This window comes from Podarcis muralis, chromosome 13, assembly GCF_964188315.1.
Source record: "Podarcis muralis chromosome 13, rPodMur119.hap1.1, whole genome shotgun sequence".
NCBI classification, from domain to species: domain Eukaryota; kingdom Metazoa; phylum Chordata; class Lepidosauria; order Squamata; family Lacertidae; genus Podarcis; species Podarcis muralis.
Genome location: NC_135667.1, coordinates 18,282,765 through 18,307,718, shown reverse-complemented (window position 1 = coordinate 18,307,718; position 24,954 = coordinate 18,282,765). Strand labels below are relative to the sequence as shown.

General features: G+C 46.4%; 1 protein-coding gene across 2 annotated transcripts in view; it reads left to right on the top strand.

The window, feature by feature from the left end:
- The window catches only part of GRIN2D (glutamate ionotropic receptor NMDA type subunit 2D), a 60,973-nt gene that overhangs the window by 10,143 nt on the left and 25,876 nt on the right, over positions 1 to 24,954 (top strand). For both annotated transcript variants that reach the window (XM_028701670.2, XM_028701671.2), the window contains exons 2-7: positions 17,875 to 18,296; positions 18,903 to 19,495; positions 21,187 to 21,301; positions 22,722 to 22,918; positions 23,326 to 23,479; positions 23,959 to 24,112. In XM_028701670.2, coding sequence (XP_028557503.1) covers positions 17,898 to 18,296; positions 18,903 to 19,495; positions 21,187 to 21,301; positions 22,722 to 22,918; positions 23,326 to 23,479; positions 23,959 to 24,112 — 1,612 coding nt within the window. In that variant the 5' untranslated portion in view covers positions 17,875 to 17,897. The remainder of the gene's footprint in view (positions 1 to 17,874; positions 18,297 to 18,902; positions 19,496 to 21,186; positions 21,302 to 22,721; positions 22,919 to 23,325; positions 23,480 to 23,958; positions 24,113 to 24,954) is intronic.

Sequence of the window (24,954 nt, the reverse complement as noted above, 5' to 3'; positions counted from 1 at the left end):
TTAACCTGTGGAATTGCTGCTGCAAAAGGTGTGAGCAATGTGTTTAGAAGGCTTTAAAGGGGGATTAGATTGATTAATTAATTAATGGATGGCAGCCTTTGTGTGGAGCTTCCAGGTTCAGAGGCAGTGCCACTGAATACCAGTTGCTGGGAAGAATTAATGCCGTGAAAGCTTTGTTTGTAGGCTTCCTGGCAGCATCTGGCTGGCCACTGTGCAAAATGGGAGACTAGACTAGTTGAGCCCTTAGTCTGATCTAATGGAGCTCTTTTTTCATTTATTTCTTGCTTAAGAGAATCATAGAGCGGAGAGTGGGACCAAAAGGATTGTACAATCCACACAGGCAATCCCGCCACCCACCCCCCGTTTTTGTCCCATTATATGGCAACTAGACGCATCCACAAAGTCACATCAAGGGGTCACCCAATATCAAACTGTTCATTCATTCATTCATTCATTCATTCAGTCATTCATTCATTCATTTCATAACATTCATACGCCGCTTGATTGTAAAACAACAACAAGAACCTCAATGTGGTTTATAAAAATATAAAACAATAAAGTTGAGAAAAATTCACGGCTATACTTAAAAACATACAGAAGTTAAAATGCTAAAGCAGATTTAAATCACTTCAACTTCCTAGCATCTGGGTAGACTTGTCTAAACAAGAATGTTTTCACCAGGTGCCCAAAAGACTACAGTGAAGGCACCTGCTTGATCTCAATAGGCAGGGAGTTCCAAAGTGCATTAAACAATTGAGTTCTTATCAATGTAGAATGGGTATATGTGGCAGTTGTAGTAGTGCCAATTTTGCTGATCAAAGTGGTTAAGTGGGCACGTGGAGCAAGATGATCTCCTAGGTAAACTGGTCTCAAGTTGTTAAGGGCTTTATATCAGGGGTCAGCAAACTTACCGCGCCTCGGGCCAGTGTCTCCAGTGCCGATCGCGTGGCGGGCATGCGCATGCGCACACACTATTTCTGGTGCACTTCCGGGTCAGAGGAGCACCGGAAATAGCTTGTGTGCACGTGCACGGGCTTCCTCCGACCCGGATGTGCACCAGAAATAACTCTTACACATGTGCAAATAACTCTTGCGCATGGGCACAAACTATTTCTGGTGCTCCTCCAACCCGGAAGTGGGCAGCTGCGCAGCGCAGCGCCGGTAAGCGCAGGCGGTGGCAGAAGGGCCTTATCCAGTCTGTGGGCCTTGGTTTGGGGACCTCTGCTTTATATGCTAATATTAGCATGTTGAATTTGGCCCAGTAGCAAATTTACAACCAATGCAGATCTCTGAACACATGTGTTATATGCTGACAAGGCCTCACTGATGTCAGCAATCTGCTACAGCATTCGGCACTAACTGCAGCTTCTGGATGAAGCGTGAGGGAAGCCCCACATAGAGCACATTGCAGTAATCCAGTCTTGCTGTAACCAATGCATGAACTACTGTGGCAAGGCTTTCCTAGTCCAGGAATGGCCACAGCTGTCAAATCAGCTACAGTTGGTAAAGTGTACTTTGAACCACTGAGACTACCTGAGCCTCCAGTGACAGAACCAAATGCAGAAGCTTCCCCAAACTGTGAACGTGCTCCTTAAGAGTCAGTGCAACCCCATCCAGGGTAGGCAACCGACCAATTACTGGACACAAGAACTGCTCTCACACAGTGCCTCATTGCAGTAAGGCCCTGTATCCTATTGTGCGACAACCTCACCCCAGACCCTCCAACTGCCCCTTTTTTCCAGGGACGTCCCTGATTTAGAGAAGCCATCCCAGGTTCTGACTTGATCCAGGAATGTCCCACTTAGGATGTCCCTGTTTTCATTGGCAAAATGCTGGAGGGTATGGAGTTATCCGACCACCAAGCCATCTGAAGGCAATCCTGTACAGTTGTACCTTGGTTGTCGAATGCCTTGGTACCTGGATGTTTTGGCTCCCAAATGTCGCAAACCTGGAAGTGAGTGTTCCGGTTTGCAAACATTCTTTGGAACCTGAACATCCAACGGGGCTTCTGCGGCTTCCAATAGTCTGCAGGAGCTTCCTGCAGCCAATCAGAAGCCGCGCTTTGGTTTCCAAACATTTTGGAAGTTGAACGGACTTCCGGAACGGATTCCATTTGACTTTCAAGGTACCACTGTATAGGGAAGGTTTTTTTCCATGTTTAATGTTTTATTATGATACTTTGTATGTATGTTGGAAGCTGCCCAGAGGGCTGGGGCAACCCAGTAAGATATGTGGGGTATAAACAGTAAAATTATCCTTATGGAGTGGGATGTCCCTATTTTCATTGGAGAAATATTGGAGGGTATGTCACCCCACAATAAGGATGCCCATCAACCCTAACCCATAGATGCCTCACACTATTTCTACACTCAAGCTGGGCCATATTTCTATCTGATAGAAGGCTCCAAAATGTCAGGAAAGGTTCTTTTCAGCCCTGCTATTTGATATTCTGTAACTTTGGGGAGGATGGGAGCTTCAAGATGGTGTGACAGAGGGAAAGAAAGAGTGAGGGTTTTTTCCAATAGCTCAATGGCCCTTCACAGGGCCCACTTGCTTCAGCCAGAGGTGCCAGGGGGACACAGCCATGGTCGTATGTTGGAACCACTGAACTATGAGCCTCAGAATGTCTTTTGGATCTAGCAGCCCTTCCCTCCATCTGTAACTTCCATCCCTCATGTTCCCCAGACGCTGTGATTCTGCCCCTCAGACACACGGACCTCACAGTCTTTCCGAATGTGAATGCGGGATCTCCACACCAGACTCAGCTGCAACTGCCTTTGATTTAAACAGCAGCACACAACGAACACGGGGGTTTCAAGGAAAGGTCTTTCAAAGCTTTTCCTGCAGAGGACTTGGACGCCTCTCTTGCCCTCCCACAGCCTTGAGGTGCTTGAGGGTGTGGGCTTCATTCCTCCAGTACTTCAGCAGCATTTGTGCTTGTCATGCCAGTGAAGAAAAAGTATGTGAGCTTCGCCAAGCCAATGTCCCTGTTGTATCCCAGCTGTCCTTGAGTACTAAGCAAGGGATCCCTGTGTTAACAGCCGCCATCCCAAGAGCAGGTGCAGAGGATTGCTGTGTCCATAACCCCCTCTCACCCTAGAGCAAATTTAGGGAACGTTTTTGTGTTTGTAAGTCCTAGCATAGAGGCAACAATGGTCTAGTCAATGCAACCAGCCACCTCCACCCCAGAAGCAGCTGCCTTAGTCCCAGGCAAAAGTGTGTTGTCTGCTTGCGGGGTGCGGAGGCTGTTTGCCCTGGTGTGTGGCATCCACCCGGCGATGTCAAACACCCGGGGGCCATGTTCGTTTCTGTGTTCCTCTAACTGAGACGCGCGGAGGAAAGAAAAAGCGAGAAAAAGGACAAAAACGCAGCACGACTCGGGGCCCCGAGGGGAGAGAAAGAAAAGGCAGGAAAATCAATAACTCCGGCAGGAACCAAAGAGAGAGGGGAGAGGAGGAAGAAAAGGGAAAAGAAAGGAAAGCTCATTGAGGGAGTGGGGAGAAGAGGCAGTGCGAGGGAAGTGGGGGCAGAAGTCTTACAGCAATGGGGGCAGAGCATTAGGAAGGCCTATTGCAGTCTTCTGGAGGATGTGGAATGCAAGCGAAAGCGTCAGCAATAGCCGGCTTGCCTTTATGTGGTGTGGGTGTAAAGGCAGGAGCTGGCTGTGTTATTTCACATGCATTTATTTAAGAGCTGAGACTTTGTCCATTCTATGGACTGCTTTGCAACGGTGAAATTCCTACATGCAGGGGGCCTGGGAACATAGGAAGCTGCCTTTTACGGAGTCAGGACCCATATGACTATCTAGCTCAGCAATGTCTACACTGACTGGCAGCAGCTCTCTAGGATTTCAGGCAGGGTTTTCTCCCAGCCCTATGTGGAAAGGCTGGGAAGTGAACCTTCTCTGTTCAAAGTGAGTGCTCAACCATTGGGCTAGGGCAGGGGTCTGCAACCTTTAAGACAAAAAGAGCCACTTGGACCCGTTTCCGAAGAAAAAACAACAACTGGGAGCCGCAAAACCATTGCGACATTTAAAACAAATATATCTCCGGAGCCGCGATCTGACAATGGGCGGGAAGGTGACGTCGGGACGGTGCGTGACTAATGCACGCACCGCCCCCATGCGACGTCACAGCCAGTACAGCGCCCGCCACAGTGAGGAGTGTCGGGGCGCACAATGCGCCTCCTCCCCTCTCTAGTATCCGCCCCGGAGCCGCGGCAAAGATGTAAAAGAGCCACATGCGGCTCCAGAGCCGCGGGTTGCAGACCCCTGGGCTAGGGCATATTAATTCCTACACAGAAGTGGCATCTCTATAAGAATTTATTCTTCTTATTATATATTTACCCTGTTTGGTGTACGTGGTTCTTCCCTCCCCTGTTTTATACTCCCAACAACCCTGTGAGGGAGTGGGGAAAGAGAAGGGGGGCAGGCACGGGGTCCATGGGTTTAGCGGCTGAGTGGGGATTTGACACTCTAGTCACTAGACCTGGCTCTTCACCCTTCTCATCTTGGCCAATGTGAAGGAGTCTCGGGGGGGGGGGGGAGAGGGCAGCTATTTATTCCTAGTCCCCATGTGGGTACATGGTGCACTGCTCACTATTCATAATTTACAGAGCACTTTAAAAAAATCGACTTTGCAATCTACATTGCTTTCACAAACAAGCCTGCAAGGAAGCAGATTATCAGTAGTCCCATTTTACAGATGGGACAAATAGGGCTGCGGGGGAAACAACTTATCCAAAGCTGTACTAGTGATCTGTGGCAGAGGCGCCTCTTGGACCAGCTCTCTAACCACTAGGCATTGGCATATCTATTCACCCACCCTTATTCTTTTCCCTCTTTGGGGTCTGTAAGATGGTATGGTCTCCATGTCTGTTCCTGATAGTGGTAGGGTGACAGGAGCATGAAGGGGGGGAAGGAGGGGGGGTCTTTGCTTGCTGAAGGCCCTGATGAGCCGGGCAGAGCGCCGGCTTCTGATTGCACTCCCAGGAATAGAAACACTTCTGTGATTGCGGAAATTACTGTCTCCTCAGCAAAGAGGCACAGGGGATATATGGGCTTAACCTCCTCTCTTCCAACTGAGATCATACTTGTATTCCCACTTACCCTGGTGTCAAGCCTTGTTTTCATGTGGCCCCAGGATAGACCAAGGAAGCCCATGCGTTTCAGTATTTAGCTTTCTGTGGTGAATGTGTGGGTTGACAGAAATGGTCTAAATACAGACATATGTGTATGTTTGCTTACCTGAGTGTTGTTAACATCAGGGCTTTTGACTATGTATACAGTATTGCAGTTTAAAAAACCCTGGTGTCAAAGAAAAAGTCCTTGTTCTGTTTACTAGCAGATGTCTGCAAGCCAACCTCAAAGCAGGGTCACCTGAGGGAAAAGAAAGCCAGTGGACTAACAGAACCCTGCCCCTAGTATGTGGGGGGGAAAGGGAACTATCCTGGGATATAATCAGCAATTACTAGAACACACTGGGTGCTCGAGACAGTGTGGCCATCAATATACTTCCCAGCAGATTTGTGCCAGATATTGCTAGTGAGAGGTTCCAATCCTGGCCTGACTGCACTGACTGCCAATTACGTTTCCAGGCCCAATTCAAAGTGCTGGTGTTGACCTATAAAGCCTTACACTGCTCAGGACCTCAATACCCAGAGAGACTCACCTGGTCCCATTATTACATGTCTTTAGGCACCAGGCAAAAACATTCCTCTTTACCCAGGTCTTTGGCCATTAAATAATCTAGGGACTGTTAAAGCAGGTTTGTGTGTGTGTGTGTTATTATGATTATATGATGACGACAATGCTATCTATTATTATGTTTTTTATTGTGCTCCATAAAATATGTTCTTAATGTTGTACACCACTTTGGAATCTTTTGATAAAGGGCGATATATAAGTACAGTGGTACCTCGGGGTAAGTACTTAATTTATTCCATTCTTAACCTGAAACTGTTCTTAACCTGAAGCACCAATTTAGCTAATGGGGCCTCCCGCTGCTGCCGCGCCGCTGGAGCACAATTTCTGTTCTCATCCTGAAACAAAGTTCTTAACCTGAGGTAATATTTCTGAGTTAGCGGAGTTTGTAACCTGAAGCGTATGTAACCTGAAGCATATGTAACCTGAGGTACCACTGTAGTAGTAGTAGTAGTTGTTGTTGTTGTAGTAGTAGTAGTAGTAGTAATGTGTATGCATGGGAAGAAGCTACAGCTCAGTGGCTTTGGAACATAGGGTGTGGTGCCAGCTAGAGGGTAGGGGGCAGGGTGTTTGCACCCGGTGATCGCAAGATCATAGCTTTGTGTTCCAAATTAATTAACTCAGATTGCTTACACAGCAGCCCTTTTATCTGGAACTGCCATCTTTGGATCATTCACTTTTCACTGAGCATCCAGACATCTTTGTCTTTCTGTTGCATCCCGGTGTTTTCTTCCCATGTTTCTTCAGACCTGATCTGTGATCATCATCATTATTTTTGGTAATAAAACTTAATTGCAGCCGCCGCCGCTGATCTAGTTTGTCAGGCAAAGCAGTACTGAGACTTAAGCAGCAGTGGAGCCCTCCTGCCACTGGCAGCACCGCAGCTTACCTTGAGGGAGCTGGGACGGGGGACGGGGGCTTAGCATGGGCAAGACATGGGCTGCACAGATGCACTGGCAGAACCGGACTTGTGCTCCTGCTGGTGCATCTGTGCAACCCAGACCTTCTCTTTGCCCCAACTTTGCCAGAGGCACAGCGTCTCTATGGCTCTTCCCCACCACACCAGCTGCAACTGCTTTTCAGCCAAGGGATGGGGAACCAATGGCCTTCCAGATGTTGCAGGACTACACCTCCCATCATCCCTGGCCATGCTGGCTGTGGCTGACAGGAGCTGTAGTCCAGCAACATCTGGAGGGCCACTCGTCCCCTGCCCCTGTTTTAAGTCCCTATTTGTCTTAAATTAAAGGATTCCTATTTACAGGTTCATCCTGTTTTATTGCTTCCTGATGTGCATGGGAGCAGATTAGAGGTGAATAGCCTTTAATGCACCTTTAATCTGCTCCCATGCATCGTAATTGCCACTTGGATAGTCTCTTGGATTTGCTCCAGTGCTAATTTCTGTTCTGGGGTGGGGGGAGGCTTTATATATAGTTATTTCACTATAAAAATGAAGTGGGGGGAATAATGAAAGGAAATCAATAATTAAGGTCTCCCCCATCAGAACAGACTCTGACACTGAAGCAAATCAGAGAGGATATTCAAGGGACAATTAAGAGGCTATTCATCACTACTCCCCCATCAACCCTCATCAGGGGAAAAAAATAAAGCAGGCTGAATGTACAAGGAGGAAACTTTTAATTAATGTTGCCGGTATCCTCTGCTGAAGGGATGTAGAGCCTGTGCCATCCCCACCCCCCACCCCCCGGAGATGCTGCTGGAATACAACTCCCATCATCCCTGACCACTGGCTTTGCCGGCTGGGGCTGGTGGGAGCTGGGAGTCCAATGATATCTAGAGGACTTACTGAATAGTACCTACTTGTGAGCAAACATGATGGGATGATCTTAACCATGGGGAAGTGCATTCCTGCATAATACAGTGGTACCTCGGGTTACATATGCTTCAGGTTACAGACTCCGCTAACGCAGAAATAGTACCTCGGGTTAAGAACTTTGCTTCAGGATGAGAACAGAAATTGCACGGTGGCGGCGCGGCAGCAGAGGAAGGCCCCATTAGCTAAAGTGGTGCTTCAGGTTAAGAACAGTTTCAGGTTAACAACGGACCTCCAGAACGAATTAAGTACGTAACCAGAGGTACCACTGTAGAGTGCTACACTGTCCTGAGCTTTGAGCTGCCATTCCACCCGGCTGCAGCAGAGGAAGAGAGTGGCCAGTGCAGTGCTGCTGCCCTCCCAAGATTGGCATTACCAGGATGGGGGTGGCAAGGTTGGGGCTGTGCAGGCCACTGGTGGTGCCAATCTGGTGCACAGACCTAACCTTGCCACCCCATGCCCATCCTGGCCTGTTAAGTGGCAGCAACATTGCTGTTGAGAGGGTCCATGGGGCAGAGAGACCCACATCATCGGTTAGCCTGTGGGGCCAGCTGGCATTTGGTTCATTTTCGCTCTGAACTGTTTCCATTCAAGCTGGCAATTATAAGAACAATTATGCGACTTTAATAACTTGTCCCTGAGTTTGCTTGTTTCAGATAGTAAGGCTGTGTGGGGAGAACCTGCTTTATTTTTAATTGGTGATTAGTATATTTTAAGCATTTAAAAATAATGTGATTGAATGGAGCTTCTGTGGAAGCTGTTTAAAATCTGTTTCTATCCAATTGCGGAAAAGCAGGGCTTTTCAGCTGTGCTAAGCTTAGGGCCCTGGCATGGAAGCAACCTCAGAATCATGATGGTTGCTTGGCTCTCTCCTGCAACTAGTAACGCAGATTGGCCTGGACATTCCACATATGATCTACTGCAGCAGCGGAGGGAAAACTTCTCACTTCGCCACATTTTAAGCCCCTGCAATGAAGTATGTAAAAAAGGGGCAGCTGAAAAGAGAGATAAATTGTCCATATGAAGTGATCTTACGATTGTCGTTTGGATATATGAAGAGAGATGTTACTGCATAGCGGCACTGTTGTGCGTTTGCACCTATACCTCCTCAGAAAAGTGTTTGGCTGTCATGCGTGGTGTAAAAATGCACTGTGTCTGTGTATGTGTGTTAGTCTGAGGTGTGGTTATAATTGGGTTTGTCATCTGGCGAGCTGTGATGTGTTAGGGAGCTCAGCATAAATGTAAGAAGGGTTCCCTGACAAGTAGGCATAAAGTGTTCTTCTTTAGCCATGCATTTCCAAACTGGGAATTAAGCACTATCTGACCTGCTTCATTTCTGCTTGTTTTAAGGCGCTGGTTTCTATTTTGGTCTTTATGGTAATTATTTACTGTTTTATTGAGAGTTGTATAACTTCGTAATATGTGATTTTTGTGACTGTAAGTGGCCTGGAGCGGTTATGCTGAAACAGGATATAAATTTGATGAAGAACAATATTAATACGCAAGTGTCAATGCTTGGATGCCTCCTCCATGGGAACCTGCAAAAAGCTTCACTGCTGTTTGTGGATGTTTGGAAAGCTTCACCTATATATATTTACTGTCTGGCATGTGTATAGCACATTTAATGTTCCTGATGGTTTTTATTGTTTCCGCCAACACCCTGTGAGCAGCGCTGCAAATAATTCTCAATACTGGAGCTCCCCCTGTCCCTCTCCGCTACCCTCCTATCCATGCCTCACCTACTGCTCTTTGCTGCTGCTTCTCTTGCCCTATCACAGCTTCCACTGTGAGCTCATATTTGCAGCTTCAGAAATGCTGCCCCCTTGTCAAGTGAGACAGAGTCATTGCTGTGCTTTGCTATCTTCCTGGCAGAAGGAGTCAATGGGAGGCTCTCTTTCCCCTCTTCAAACTACAGAGGAAAAGGCACCAATCCGGCGGTGGGGGGAGAGGGAGGGAGTGTGCCCACTCCATGAGTTAAACACTGTTCTATCATTGTTTCCTCACTAACATTATATTGCCAGTAACTCTTCGGGATAAGAATGATGGTGAATAAAGTCACACGTAGCTCTGTCCATACAGCCTGTGTGCATTTGCCTTGTTAATAACCTGGAGGCAACCAGGCAAGTGGATAACTGTAAGCCTGTCTGTGAGGTAGATCCATTTGACAGACAGCAAAACTGAGGACAAAAGGAACTTGCCCAGATACTTTTGATCTAAGCAGGAACAGGCTGAGGACTCCTGAGTCCTGTTCTTTGCCCACTGGGCCACATGGGCTGGTGTGTGTGTGTGTGTGTGTGTGTGTGTGTGTGTGTGTGTGAGAGAGAGAGAGAGAGAGAGAGAGAGAGAGAGAGAGAGAGAGACTTTCCCTTGGGACGAGAGTGTGGTTTTCTATTTTGCTACAAAATATTGCCATTCCACCTTTCCATTAATAATGCTCAGAACAGCTAGTGTGATTTTTAAAAGAGATGATCAAGGCAAAACCGAACCAAATGATGGTATCCCTGGATGCATGGGTCAGTCTGCATGAGCAGGCAAGGGTGGTGTTCATGTTACTGGGTGCTGATGGAGATGACTGGGGCCACACTTGCAAAATTCGCATTGCTGCAATGGAGGGAGCCTGTGAGTGTCTGTGTGTGTGTGTGTGTGTGTGTGTGTGAGAGAGAGAGAGAGCACACCCATGTATCTATACAGTAATCTGCAGTATGTGGGGCTCTGTGTATGCTTGCATCTACATCCAGAGTGTGCCTCTCTCTAGCTTCCTCCCCAGTCACCAGTCATGGGCATTTAGCACCTGCTGTCCAGGCTCTATATCCTGGTACTTCCTGCCTTGGCACCATTTGGTTCTCCTGCTGGTATCACAGCTTCTCAGGTAGATCAGAGCCCAGAGGAGATGGGGATGACAAGCAAGCTCTGTGCCAGGGATTTGTGTAATGTTCCCTTCTCAGCAAACACCTGGTAGGAATTATCCCCACATTTCTGCCCAGTTCAGCAGCTGCTATATGCCCCCCTTCAATCAGCTTGCCCTAGGGAGCCAATTGATGATCACCATGCTATTGCCAGGATTACAAACAGGGCTATGGGAGGAGCATGTTGGGATGGAGATCTGTGCACTGGTAGCAAGGAAGTCAGACCTCTAAACTGACCTCAAGCAGGTTACCTGTACAGGGCAACCTCTACCAGTAGGCTGGTGACAAGCCACAGTTGGAAAACCCATCTCTATTGAGTTTAGGGCAATCAGGCATGTTCAGAATCTGATTTCCAGGTCCTGTTTAAGTCCAGGAATGCAGTCCATACAAAAAAGAAGCATGAGGTGGTGAACAACAATGAGGCGTGTATGGATGTGTAGACCTTGAGACCCAACCACTGGTGCCAAGAAATGCCTCTTCAGATCCCAGATAGATGGAGCAGAGAACCACATGGTGTGTTCCATTCAGGATCAGTCTATTATCTGTGCTTTGGAGAATATTAGTGCCCTGATCAGGGAAAATATGGGATGCTCAGTCGTTGTGATACAGGAAGTAAGAGGAACCCTGCTGAATCAGTGCAAAGGCCCATCTAAGTCCAGCATTCTGTTTCCCCTAAAGGCCAAGCAGAAGCCTATGAGAAGCCCACAAGCAGGAAGTAAGACCAACAGCACTCCTGCTGCTGTTCCCTAGTGACTAATAATCAGAGGCCTTCTGCTCTGATTCTGGAAGCAGCATATAGCCATCATGACCGGTAGCCATTTTAAAGGGGCAATGACCAGGTTTGGGGAGCAGGTGCCTATTCAGCTCAATGAGGAGTGTGAGGGAGGACTTTGGTGGTTTACCTAGTGGTGCTTGGGATACTCAGGTCAGAGGATGCTTCTGGGCATGAAGGCCAATTTAGGAGGATAAGTCATAGCAGCAGCCACTAAGGACCAGCTGACTATACACTCCAGGGTGGTTGGTGGTGGTGGGAGCCTTGAGCCAATGTGACACACGTTAACATAAACCAATAGTGGGCACTCTGGAATGTATGAGAGATCCAGACTGGAACTGTCAACCACAAAAGCAGGCAAGGGCAGGCAGGGGACAAGGTGGGGAAAGTGGCATTAAGGTGGCTGGAGAGGTCCAGGCAGTGGTGTAGTGAAACAGGAGTGGGAGGAAAACACAGCCTTTTTTGAAAGCAGGAACAATAACATCATCTGCCAGACTCCACACACACACCCCTCCAAGAGCAGGAGGAAGAACATCATCTGCCAGGGTAACTGACAACTTCCTTGATCTGCCAAGTGAATGAAGCAATAACAAGGCTTTCAGCTTTTACTATTGCTTGTGAAAGATTAGTCAGGAAGGAATCAGGACAGCAGGTAGCATGGGAAGTGTGAGGACATATGTTATAGATTTTTGGTGTATAGATTATGGCAACTTCCCATGGGGCAATCGTATCATTAAGGGGAAGGAGGACTAGTGGAATCCAATCTTGGCTTTATATTCACTGAGTGGGAAGAGCTCACATGGGTCTCGGGAGCCATTCCTGGTGCTTCTCCAAAGTGCACAGCCAGAAGCCTACAGCCACTGAGGCCATCACCTGAAAGGTGGTTCACCTGCAGAACACCAGGCCTTCCTATTATCCTTTGGGTCACAGTGACGAGATAGTCTGGCCAGAGGGAATTCTGGTCTGAGATCAAATGGTAATTCACTTTGCATTTCCTGTTTCAGGCTTGTAGTCCCTTATTATGGATTTGGGGAAATCAACCATACCAAGGGCTGGCCTTACCACAAAGCAGCAAGAAGCAGTTGCTTTGGAGCACAAATGGCAGGAGAGGCAGCATTCTAGTACAAATCTCAATAAAAGAAAATATCTGACAGATCCAGCATTCTAGGCATGGACACCAAAGCAGATTGAGATCCGTTTTCAGATAAGCTTGGACAAAACCTCCCTGGTTAACCTTCTGAATTCAAAATGCCTGGATTTGGCAAGAGTCTGATGCAATTTTGCCTATTTTACTGCAGGGAAATATCTGTTGGCGCTGCTGTCCTCAGTGGGGCTTTAGCCTGTTGGTTTTTCTCCCTACTGTGACCAGCGAATTTGCCAGGTGGCAATAGACCAGGAGCCAGAAACTTGTTCAACACTGCGGACTGCATCAAAATAATATCATGAGCCAGAGGGCCATATCTAATTTGCATATTAGAGCGGCACATAATTAACATACTTGGCATAGGATTTTCCTAAATGTGGCAGGTGGTGGCCATATTATTATAAACTATAATCCCCATAGCACTTAGTATGTGTGAAGGGTTTTGCAGTTATCTGTCCATCTCTTTGATCCTCACTGCAACTTGGTGAGGTGTCCCATTGGCATCCTTGTCGCAGTCTGCTTTGGGAAACAAGGTAACTTTTGAAAGTGAGGAGGGGATCTGGCTGCCACTTTTCAACGTACAGTAATGATTTCCAGAAGGATATCTGTGTTGGTCTGTCGCAGCAAAAAACAGCTAAGGTTTTATGGCACCTTAAAAGACCGAAAGATTTATTACAGCATAAGTTTTCATGGACTAGAGTCCACCTTTTAATGTGGACATTATGGACAATCTTCTTGACCATTCAACTCTTCAAAAAAGAGCAAAACATACAGCCTCCAGGGACTTAACTACAATTGTATCTGGTCGTGTTGTTCCAATTGTCTCAATACAAATGTTAGAGAACAGGTCTTTACTGCCTCTTATTATCCTATGCAGCAAGTTTATTTCTCAGAATGGGTATGACAAGCAAAACACCACTGTGCACTGCATTGCTTCTCAACAAATCACCCTTATTATTTTCCCCCCTTTTGTTTGTTTAGAAAGCATCCTTGCTGTTGCTCTTTCTTGCCTCCAGTAGTTTTTGCTCCAGCCTAAGTACCATATTTTACCTTCACATCCATCTATAAGAGGTTTTCTGTGGTGTTTTTTTTAGAGAGCTCCTAAACACTGAAGAATCTGTACATTTTTTTCAGGGAAGAAAGAGAGACAGGTTCCTCTCCCTGACCTTGAAGGTTCCACTTCCTCATCCCAAGTACTTGACTCATAATTAAAGTAATGTAAAGAATCGCCAAGCAGAAAAAAAAGTGTGTACCTCATTCTAGCTGGAATATGACGCAATCATTTTATTTTAAACACTTGCGCTTCATTTCACACATGCTGGAATACACATTTTCCCCTATGCGGGTTTTATCTTCATGGGGGGGGGGTTGTAACTTATGAAGGGTCTCTTGAGGTTGCCAAGCGTGCTAATGATTTACTTCAGGGGATTGTTTCGAGACAAAACATACTAAAGATTTAAAGCAAGTTAAAACATGCTGTTTAAATGATAATAAATATGAAAAGAAACTTGAGCCAGTCCTGGGGGAGAGATTCTAATTCAATAGACTCCTCTTAGGTGAGCTAGGTTAGTTGGTAAGATGGGAGGGATGTCGTCACCTTGCCCAGAGTAAAAGATGAACAGAATAAGCAGCAGCTTAAAGGTTTCTGACATCTGAAAATGAGCATTCTGAGAGAGCTTTGATGTTGAAAGACCAAATAAAGTGGTCTAATGAGCGGTGTAAGCCCTAATTAAAATTAGCATAGGCAAAATAAGACTCTTTCTTTGTAATGTCTTGTCCTATGATAAGGGTTTGTATGGAGTGGTTAATTGTTTAATTAGTTTTTTAAAAGATGGTTCTCTGAGGGTGGAACCACATGTTAGAAGCCTTGCTTTGTAACCATACAGCATCGAGCACGGTACATTACAATTGCTACAACAGGTAGAAAGATCATTAAGTGGTCCACCAAGGTTCTCAACAATTTTCAAGTGGTCCATGGGGGGAAATATTTGAGAGCCACTGCTCTAAGCTAACTTGCTACCCCCCCCCCCAGTGCAGTGGAAGATGCTGCTCTGCCACCTATGTTGAAGTAAAGATACAACTGCCAGTCCACTTAGATTTTATCTGCAGAAGGGGCCACCATCTTATCCCTTGCCTCAGGCAGCAAAATGTCTTGGGTGGCCCTGATGTGGGGATAGAGCATCAGAGGGGGAAGGAGGGGGATGTTGAACCTGGCCTGCATCCCGCTTTCTTCCCATCAAGTGCACCCCTGGCTATTCTTACACTAGTTTATCCTAGCTGGGTTCTGGGCCTGAAAGTAAGACCAGCTGGGAGGGTTGCCGGGGGGGGGGGGATCTGTAGGCATGAAACGTTTAAGAACCCCCACTCCTTGTGATTGTTTAATGCTGATCCCCCCCCCCCCCGGCCCTCCACATTCATATTGCTTTGGCAAATGTGGGCTTGGAAACATACATATGCTAAGGTGACATGTAATGATCCAAAGTCCCTGGAAGTGTGGGCAGTGTGCAAGGGATTTCACTGCTCACTTTAGAGGCATAGTGGGAGACTAGGTAGTGGAAGGTTTTATTTTGGTTGCTGACAGTATAGATCTTTATCTGCTTCCCTTCCCTTCTCCCTCCCACCTCCACCTCAATTCCTTTGGGGCATCAAGAATTGTCCACCCGTCCATAAGGAATGTTTGAATGGGGAGCACCCCACTAGAATTTATCACCGAGGTCCCGCTCGATAGTTTTTGCATTGTACTTATGGTCAAAAAGCCAAGCTATATAAGCAGCGGAACTGTATATGGCAGCTTTTACTGGACTGTGCCACTTCAGCCTGCAAGTGGGGAATTGTATATCTGAATACTCACTGTCCCTCCTCGGAAATATTATTCCCTCGCCCCCTGGAACATAAATAATAAACATGCTGGGAAAGAATAGGATAGAGCCATTCTCCTTGACATGCTCATTTTTTAAATATGCCAACAGATTATTATGGATGGGAGCATTCAAAATGCAATCACACCCTTCAATGGGACGGATTCCACTTCAGCAAGAAGTGAACCACATGATGCTCCTGGCCACACAGTTCATCATTATCACCACACATGCTTTTTATGCAGCCTTTGGGTCTGGGTCACACCCACAACACTACCATAAAACAGACAAACCAGGAGTCTAATTAAAGAGCCATACAGGAATTCATCTCCCCTCCAGCTGATTGACAAGTGCTCTGAGGAAGCTCTGCCTGCAGCCAGCAACTTGGTTTGATTCCCTGAGTAATTTGGAACTCTCTTATTGCATGCTGTGATTGTGATTTTTTTATTTTATTTTTTTGTAGTGTGTGTGTTGGGGGGGGGGAACCTAGTGTATAGATTTGTATAGCCACCAACCAATGAGCAGATCTGTACTGCCGATGCTGGTGGGATTTGGAGTGGGATTTGGCTGCTCGTGCCTGACAGACAAATAAAAATGAAATGAAATGAAATGGAAATAGTGCCAGTCACAGGCAAAGAGGGACAGGACCATGCACATGTGTTGGAATAATCTCCTGAGGGTACAGTGGCAGAATGAGGGTAACATACCAACCGTACATGAACCTGTTGCCTTGTGTGATGCTACTGGAACCAATGACAGGTAGGGAGTCAGGCTCACTCTGATAAATAATTTGGGAATCTGCCCTAGAGCTGGCCAGGATATAAATAATAATAATCTGAATGGTTTTTTATCAATATGTAGGAGGACTGTCTACATATTATTGGGCAAACCTGATGTATCCAAAAAGGAAAGTGTGTGTGTGTGTGTGTGTGTGTGTGTGTGTGTGTGAGAGAGAGAGAGAGAGAGAGAGAGAGAGAGAGAGAGAGAGAAATGGAATTATAGCAAGTGGAGAAAAATAAATGCATTAAGGATGCTGGGTGAGGTGAAACCAACACATTAAGTCCACTGTATCTGCGACTGGTTTCATTTAGTGCCCACCTCTGCACTTCACTCACTTGTCTATTCTGACTAATAATTGGCCCATGGAGGATAAATGGAGGGCAGGATGAGCTCCTGACATCTGGCTCAGCATAGTGACATCTGGCCAAACCAACAGCTGAAATCCTGGTGTTCTACTGGCTGGTGTTTGGGGAACTTGACACGTTTTTCCTGGATAAAATGGCCCTTCCCGTTCCTCTACATTTTCAATTTAAAGCTTGCTGCTGGGAAGAGTCATTTCTTTGGCCAAATCATACAGCGTTCTCCCTGGGTCAAACATCACCACTGCTTATGTGGAATGAAGAGGGCGGAGAGCATTGACTGATTAATGGATGAAAAGATTAAAGACATTGGTTTTCTTAGATAATGTGCATCCTATGAATCTCTGTCCAAATGCTTGAATGACAAAGATGTATGACTTTGCCAAGTCGTTCTTGTTTTCCTTGACCCTCACCAGAGCCTCAATCCTTCCTCTTCAAGACCCCAATATCTCTCTTCCAGGGGTTAAAATGTTGCTCTCCAATGACCTGTGGGACCCTCCCAACTCACAGCACTGCCAAAACTCAGTAAATGTAATAATGGAAGGAAAGGGCATTGCTGATATGTTTATGTTGTCACAGGGATGTTTCTGTATTGGGCAGGTGTTGAATATGCTGGAGAAAAGTGAGGTATTGAAAGGCAGGAATGTGTAGAAGATGGTCTGTTATTCAAAGCCCTTGTTTAGGTTGGGAGGCCATAACAGCAAGCAGGGAAGATGTAGGTGGTGCTTATGTGAGTTGCCGAGGAAGAGGTAACCTCCTGCTTAGGGTTGTGACTTTTTCTTGAGGTGATCTGCCTTCCCATTCAGAGGCTTCCAAGGGTTTCATACCACGGGGTGTCTTTAATCTAACCTGTAACTTTCTTGGTCAACTTCACACAGCTAATGAAAGAAGCATGTATTGTGGCACATACCATGATAATTCTAAGGCATACCTGTGCAAAGGTGCTGTTCTGCCCTCTCCTCCAAAGATCAATTCCAATGACCTGCAGCTCAGGCAGAGCTCTGGCTGCCAAAACCTAAACCATTGGCATCCAAAAAGCAGCAGATGGGCCTTCCCACTGGTTGACAGGAGCTCTGTCGAAGCAGTGCGGCACAGAGGGTTAGCAACTAGCAACCCAGACACCATATGCAGCCCCCTGAGGTGAGCCATTTGCTCACCTATAGTTGCTCCACAAGCTCTGATCTTGAGGGGATGAGAATGTGGGAAATATGCAGGCAGGAGAGAGAATGGTTTCCTTCTACAAATCCAATGGCTTCTCGCTTTTCTTCTCCTCCTAACCCTGAGCTAATTCATGCAGCAAGGTGCATGGGGTGGCAGGAAGAAGCAGTGTGAGTGTATTTGTGCACAGGTGAGCATGTTTACACACAGGTGAGGAACAGCTTAGTTTGTTTTCAGGTCAACTGGGGAGGGAGGCTTGATTCTATGCTACTCCCTCTGCCCTGCCACCAAAGTGGCTCATCACCTCATTCCCTTTTTAAGCCTCCCTTTGCCTGTTCTTTCCTTCCTCTCCCAACCACTTCCAGGGGGAACGTAGAGGCCCTGCGAGATGAGCCTGCCCCCGGGCACCCCCGCTGCTAGGATGCTCTTTGTTATGGCTCTGGCCTGTGCCAGCCCCTTCTTGGACCTGCGGCGGCGGACCATCAACATCCCCATCATTTTCAGTGGCTCCACCTACACGCAAGAGAGTGCCCGGTTCTCGCCTGAGGACTTCCGCAACTTCTCAATGGAGATCAACCCCATCCCTGTGGTTCTGAATGACACCAACCCGCGCAGCCTCATTGTGCGGCTCTGTGACGTTCTCTCTTCCCTGCACATCCACGGTGTGGTTTTTGAGGATGATACACGTACAGAGGCTGTGGCCCAGATCCTGGACTTCATCTCAGCACAGACCTCTGTTCCCATCATTGGCATCAATGGAGGATCAGCCATTGTTCTTACACCCAAGGTAAAGTGATTTATTCTGTCTATGTTCACTCTCATATCCTGTGTTTTTCTCTGCCCAGATTATGTATAACTATTTTAAATTCTGCACTTCATAAAATTATACAACCTGAATCTATTACAAACATTTACTCACTGATGCTAATCTGCTTAATTTGCATACAGATAGTGCAGAACTTGCCTTTATCCTAGTGCAGAATTTTGGATACTTTGATCAAGATTTTTTTTTCATTAAGTGCAAGGCAGGCACTTAATTGAGGGGCTTTGGTGTAGGGACACTGGGAGGGCTGAAGATAACAATAGATATGCCACACAAGCTCATACTATGACCCCTTTTTCAAGGTTAGATGGGCATCAGCAGTTCAGAGAGGAGGACAATTTCAGCATAATGATTTTCTGCATGCAAGCACTTTTGGAATTATTTGTATGGTGTACAGAGGTGGGAAATGTTTTGCTGGAACTAAAAGCCAACCTTTATTCCCCAACTAAAACTATTCTGAAAGCTCTCCCATGACAGGAGAGAGGTAGAAATCAGAGAGTAGACCTATAATGGGATGGCAAATAGGTAGCACTTATCACCCTTGTGTCTTTTGCTCCCTCCTAAATCCAGGAGAAAGGATCAACCTTTCTACAATTAGGTTCCTCGACCAAACAGCAATTGCAAGTGATGTTTGAGGTCCTGGAACAGTACGATTGGACGGCATTTGCTGTCATCACGACACTGTTTCCCGGCTATGAAGACTTTGTAGATTACATTGAGGTCCTGACTGACAGCAGTTTCATTGGTTGGGAGCGCCGCAGCACTGTGACCCTTAATCTCACTGATGACCCAGACGGGGCCCGCCTCAAACGCCAGCTCCGGGAAATAAATGCCCGCATCTGCCTTCTCTACTGCTCCCGTGAAGAAGCAGAAAGCATCTTCCGTGCAGCCCGTGAAGTGAAGCTCACAGGCCCCGGGTATATCTGGTTCATGGCAGGTGCCAACTTTGGTAGAACTGAGTACATGCCGGAGGAACTGCCCGAGGGTCTCTTCATGGTGCTTTCAGCAGGATGGAAAGATGATCTCTACCACAGGGTTCAAAATGGTGTAGCCATCATTGCCAAGGGGGCAGAGGCCCTATTCCAAGTCTACGGCTCAGTTCCAAAATTCAACAATGATTGCCGGGCACCCAATCTCACCCAGATCAACGAGAACCTGCATCGGTCAGCAGGGAAAGAGGCTGGGGGGATTTTGCCTGGAAGGGGGGTGGAATCAAGAGCAAAAGAAAGTGCTGTTGTCCACAAGGGATGTATAGCAGATCTGACTTATCACCATACCCTCCTCCCCTCCCATTCCTTTCTTCATTTGCAAATCTGTTCCTCAAAGCATGCTTCCTACATTCCTAACTTGTTCCTCTTCACATCCATTTCAGCCATTTTGACTTTCGCCTTGTTTCCTTATCTCCATTTCTCATGAGTCCTTATGCGCCACTGGGTGCAGGAGTGGAATGCCAGGCTGAGCATGAGGAGGAGAGGGAACAGGGGGTGACATGGCAGGGGGCTGAGACCGGGGTGGGCGGGATGACAAAGGCAGGAGGAGGCAGGTACTTCTCCCAGGATATGGCTGCTCCACATGAGAAAGCTGGACTCCTACGTCCCTTCCTGGGAAAAGGAGCACAACGATTGAATCTGGGAAGAGTATTAGCCAACCCACTAGTGGTAGCGAAACCTGAGTCAGACGGGGAGGGCATAGCCTGGTCACTGAAGACTCAGCAGCACTGCTGTCACTGGGGAAAGGGAAATCCTCCCCTATGCAGTGAGCATCTGCACACCCAACAGTTCTGCAAGGACACCTCTTCCTTACTTTCAAGTAAGAGCCTCTGTCTTCATCTGAGCAGGAACCAGGGATTCATGAATCCCTATATATCCACTCACCCTATGCACCAACATCCAGCCAGTGCTGGATTTACACAAAAGCTATATATCTATTTCATTACATTTATATACCATCTTTATATTCCAAGGATTGGCCCAAGGTTGCCAGTGAACTTCATGGCTGAGTGGGGATTTGAACCTTCGTCTTCCGGGTTATAGTCCAGCACTCTAACCATTACACCATACTGGTTAATCTACAGTTAAGGTCGAGTTTAGGGCCTCGCATTATGAGGGTCTCCAAATACAACCCCCCAATTTCAATGACTCTGCCTTTAAAAACCCCCATAAATGGTTTAATTTTTATGTCCCATGCACAACACACACAACACATGTTGTTTGGCTCTTCCATTTAGAAAGGGCTAAACAGTGTGTGTGTGACCACTCTTGCTATGTCAGAAAGCAGAAGGTGTTTTCATTTAAATAAATTTCATATGCAAATAGGCTTCTTGCAAGATAGATGATTAGTTTTCAGTTGTAACCTTGCCTATGTACGGGTTATATATGCAAATATAAAAGTTTATTACTTTTATTTTCATTGTCCTTTCTGTTAGAATAATACACAGTATTATGGGGCCTTTTAAACTTGACATAGCATAGGCTTCCAGGATGTCTTTAATCTGGCCTGCAGCCAGCTCTTTCAGTGGCTCTGCTTCCCACTAATTGCATACCATCCCTTCCTACCATCTCCCCATAATGCCAGTTACACCCCACACCTCATCCATATTTACCTACCTTCGCACACCATCCACCCTCACTCAATACCCTGCCTCCCCTTTCAAAGTGGGCCTGATTCCAAAAGGGCTTTTCCCTTCTCGATTTTCAAGTCCTGATCCACAGCTGCATCTGAAATACTAGACAAGTGCCCTGTGGGTCAGGCTTGAGGGGGATGGCAAAATGAGGGGGAGTGAAGCTGCGATGGCAGCATGTGGAAAGTGGGCTCTAGACTGACACTGAAGAGCTTCCATCATGCCTCTTCGCAGGTACTTCATGAATGTTACCTGGGGTGAGAAGGATTTCTCCTTTAATGAGGATGGGTACCTCATCAATCCATCCTTGGCTGTGATCTCCCTCAGCAAAAACCGAACCTGGGAGGTGGTGAGTTTGAGGGAGGTTTGGGGGGGGAAGGTGGTTGGGTTGGGGAGGAAGGTTGATGAGTCAAGGGGAGGGGGTGAAAAAAGTTTGGACAGGTCGAAATCCGGAGTCCATGTGAGTTGGTGGAATTGTGGCAAGGTTGATGTTTGGGGAAGATGGACTGTTATCATGGGGTTATTATGGGGCAAGTGTGAATTCGGGAGATGGCGTGTGTTTGGAGAACTGTCCAAGGGCTATAAACAGAAAGAGCTGAGAGGGCGCTGAGTCTTAAGCCCCTGCTATAAGGCACAGCCGTTCACATCCCAGCACCCCACAGAAAGCCTCTCACAGTCCTGATGGCACCATGAAACAGTCAGAGATCGCAAGTGCCCAACAAAAAAGCAGCCAGAGGAGCAAAGTAATGTAAATTTCTTACACAAGCATATCAAGCCAAACCCTACAGGGAAAGGCAACCAATCTGGCAGGGGTGGTGGATTCATTCCTGAATCTCATTTTGGCAATTGCTAAGCCCTTGGCTGTGAGCAAAGCCCATCCACCGAGTCCTCACACAAGGTATCTATTTGGCTAATTTTGTTTAATTAAAAGTATTTATAAGTTGCATATTTTACACCTGTCCTCCCAAAGTAAGAACATCAAAAGAAACGATACAGAAACAATAGCTATGTGGGCACATGATGCTACTAAAGAAAGCTGCTCTGGTTAAGTCATTCAAAGCCTTAGTTGAGGGTGGTAGTCAAGGAAAAGGTCTAGAGGGCTTCCTTAAAAGCCTGAACAAGGTGTAAGCCATTTGGAAAGTGAGTTCCACAGCTGTGGGCCACCACCAAAAAAGCCCTGTCTTCCCAGGGCTTTTCCCAGTGAAGCAACACCTCCCTAACCTATCAAAATATGTCCTAGTTTTTAACTAATTTTAACTAGTTTGTTTTTATCACTCTGTATTTTATCACTGATGTTTTTTAAACGTTGTAAGCCACCTTGTATTCCAACTTGGGAGAAAGATGGGATATAAATATCAAATAAACAAAATATAGGCAAGATCATCTGAGATATGGTATTGGCTACCCAATATCCTGACTCCATGCTGGTCATGGATGTCCTCAATGGATGTAGGAAGCAGAGGAATAATGTGTATGGAGGATGTGATTTTTAAGACAAGAGTTTGTATTTCTTTCATGTTGTAAGCCACCTTAGCATGGTTTGAAGTGGCATACAAATTAAATTATGTATGTATGTTTGCATGTACAGTATGTCTGATGTGAAGACTCAGAAGTTGGTGCAATCCTGGAGATGTTAGTTGTGGGAGGGGGCTTTCAAAACTGAGTTTCTTGAATATGGCATAAATTTGGGACCAACACTGGTGGGCTGGCAAGAGTCTGGAGAAAGGTTTGGGGTGTATCTAACCTCTTCTCTATGCCCCGGGAGGCAGGTGGGAAGGTGGGAGCGCAGAATCCTGAGCATGTCACGCTACAGAAAATTCCTCCAACCTGTGGATGACAACAAGCACCTCATGGTGGCAACACTGGAGGAAAGGCCCTTCGTTATTGTCGACAACATTGATCCAGCCACAAAGACCTGCATTCGTGATTCAGTTCCCTGCCGTCACCCACTCAACCATACCAACAGGTATTCCTGAGACGCTGGCCAAGTTTACCACAGCTGAGTTCAGTGTTATCAATTTTACATTTAGATCTTTCTCTTCCTCAGGAAAGTTCAGAGTGGCTTGTGTAGGCCTCCCAGCGGACACCCATCCAAGCACCAATCAATCCCATGCTTGCTTATTTATTACTTAAGCCATTAATATTGCCCCATTCCTCCAAGGTTTCTTTCTTTCACAGCTTTGCTGTGAGGGTAGGTTAGTGAATGGCCTAAAATGAGCCAGTGAGTTTCATGGCTGACGGGGGATTTGAACCTGGGCCACCGCAGACCTAGTCCACTATAATCACTACGTCATGCTGGCTCTGTGTTTACCTTCCACAGTGCTCCTAAACCACTTGCTGAGTTCCTTTCCCCCCTCCTTGTGCTGTTCACAGCCATCAAATGGTAAAGAGCTGCTGCAAAGGATTTTGCATCGACATCCTGAAGCGTCTGGCTAAGACTCTGGGTTTCACCTACGATCTCTATCTTGTCACCAACGGCAAGCATGGCAAGATAGTCAACGGCATGTGGAACGGCATGATTGGAGAGGTAACTCCATCCCCTCCCCAAGGAACTGGGTGGTCTGGGCTCACGCACAACTTCTTAGGACTCTCTGCATTTTGTTCCTCTTAAAAGAACTCAGTAATTCTGGTTTCCCACCCACACATGTGTGACTCTCAACTCCACTTGAGAGGACCCACAAGTCCTGCTGCAGGCTGTTTGGATTGTATTCTTGAAGTAAAGGACTATTGAATAGTGTACTGACATAAATAGTAGGGTTAATCTTCTTCAAAGGTTATGGGAGGGTTGCCCTAGGCAATATGGCTCTGCCCATTCCTGGATCTGATAGGCAAACAGAATTTTACATCCTGTCTCCAGGGCTCAGGGTGGGTTACACTGTTTACTCAGAAATGCTGGACCCTCCCCTTCCTTTCCAGAAAACCCAGGATTGCTGGCTATTTGTACTTTATCCATCTCTCTCTCTCTCTCTCTCTCTCTCTCTCTCTCTGTGTGTGTGTGTCTCTCAGGTGTATTACAAGCGAGCTGACATGGCGATTGGATCCCTGACCATCAATGCAGAGAGAGCTGAAGTCATAGATTTTTCTGTGCCCTTTGTCGAGACAGGAATCAGTGTGATGGTGTCTCGTAGCAATGGAACTGTTTCACCTTCTGCCTTCCTAGGTGAATACCCAGCCCTGGGATGGGTCAAAGTAAAAAGCAGGGGGGAGCGTTGGCATGAGATGTGGAAGGAGTCTTCCAGGTAGTCTGGTTTCAAAGAAGGGTTCATTATAGTAGAGAAGTCAGAAGTCCTAATCTTCCCCCATCCTGTCATCTATTGGATCTAACGTAGTTGTGCACCCAGTCTTGGGGAAACAGCCCCACTAAGGACCTGTTTTATTGCTGAGGTAGAGTTTTGAATTTTTTATCGTCAATTTTATTTTAGCATTTTTAACCCACCATGTATGCTAGAAAGGTGGGATATAGATAAAATAGAAAAATGTTTAAAACAATTGTTAAAATGGACATACAAAATAATGGCCTTGGGCTGAAGGAAAATGGTCTGAGAAAAGCCATAAGCAGAGAAAGAGAGAGAGAAAAGAAAACTTGCCCATTTGTGGGTATCAAGTGGGCAGCTGCCAATATGTATCAATGGGAGTTACATAACTGCAGTTAACACAGTACATAGGATCACAATGGAAGTACCAGCAGACAGGTTTTTCCAAATCCTGGGAAAAGACAATTTCACCCAAATTGACTCACATTAACAAATGTGCAGTTTTCAAGGAAGACATTTTGATCTTTCAGATCAAAATAATAGCTTTCTTTTTTTTTCTTTTTTTTTGCCATGGAGGGACTTGTGTAGCACCTTCCCAAAGCCACTATTCCCTCGAGGATGGTGATAATGGTAGATCCATTTTTTTTTCTGCTTTGGGGTTCATCTGCATCATACTCTTAAATCAATTCTGACAGACTGTATCTCAGAGTCTCCACATGACCACAACTCCCACAGCTCCTCAGGAAAA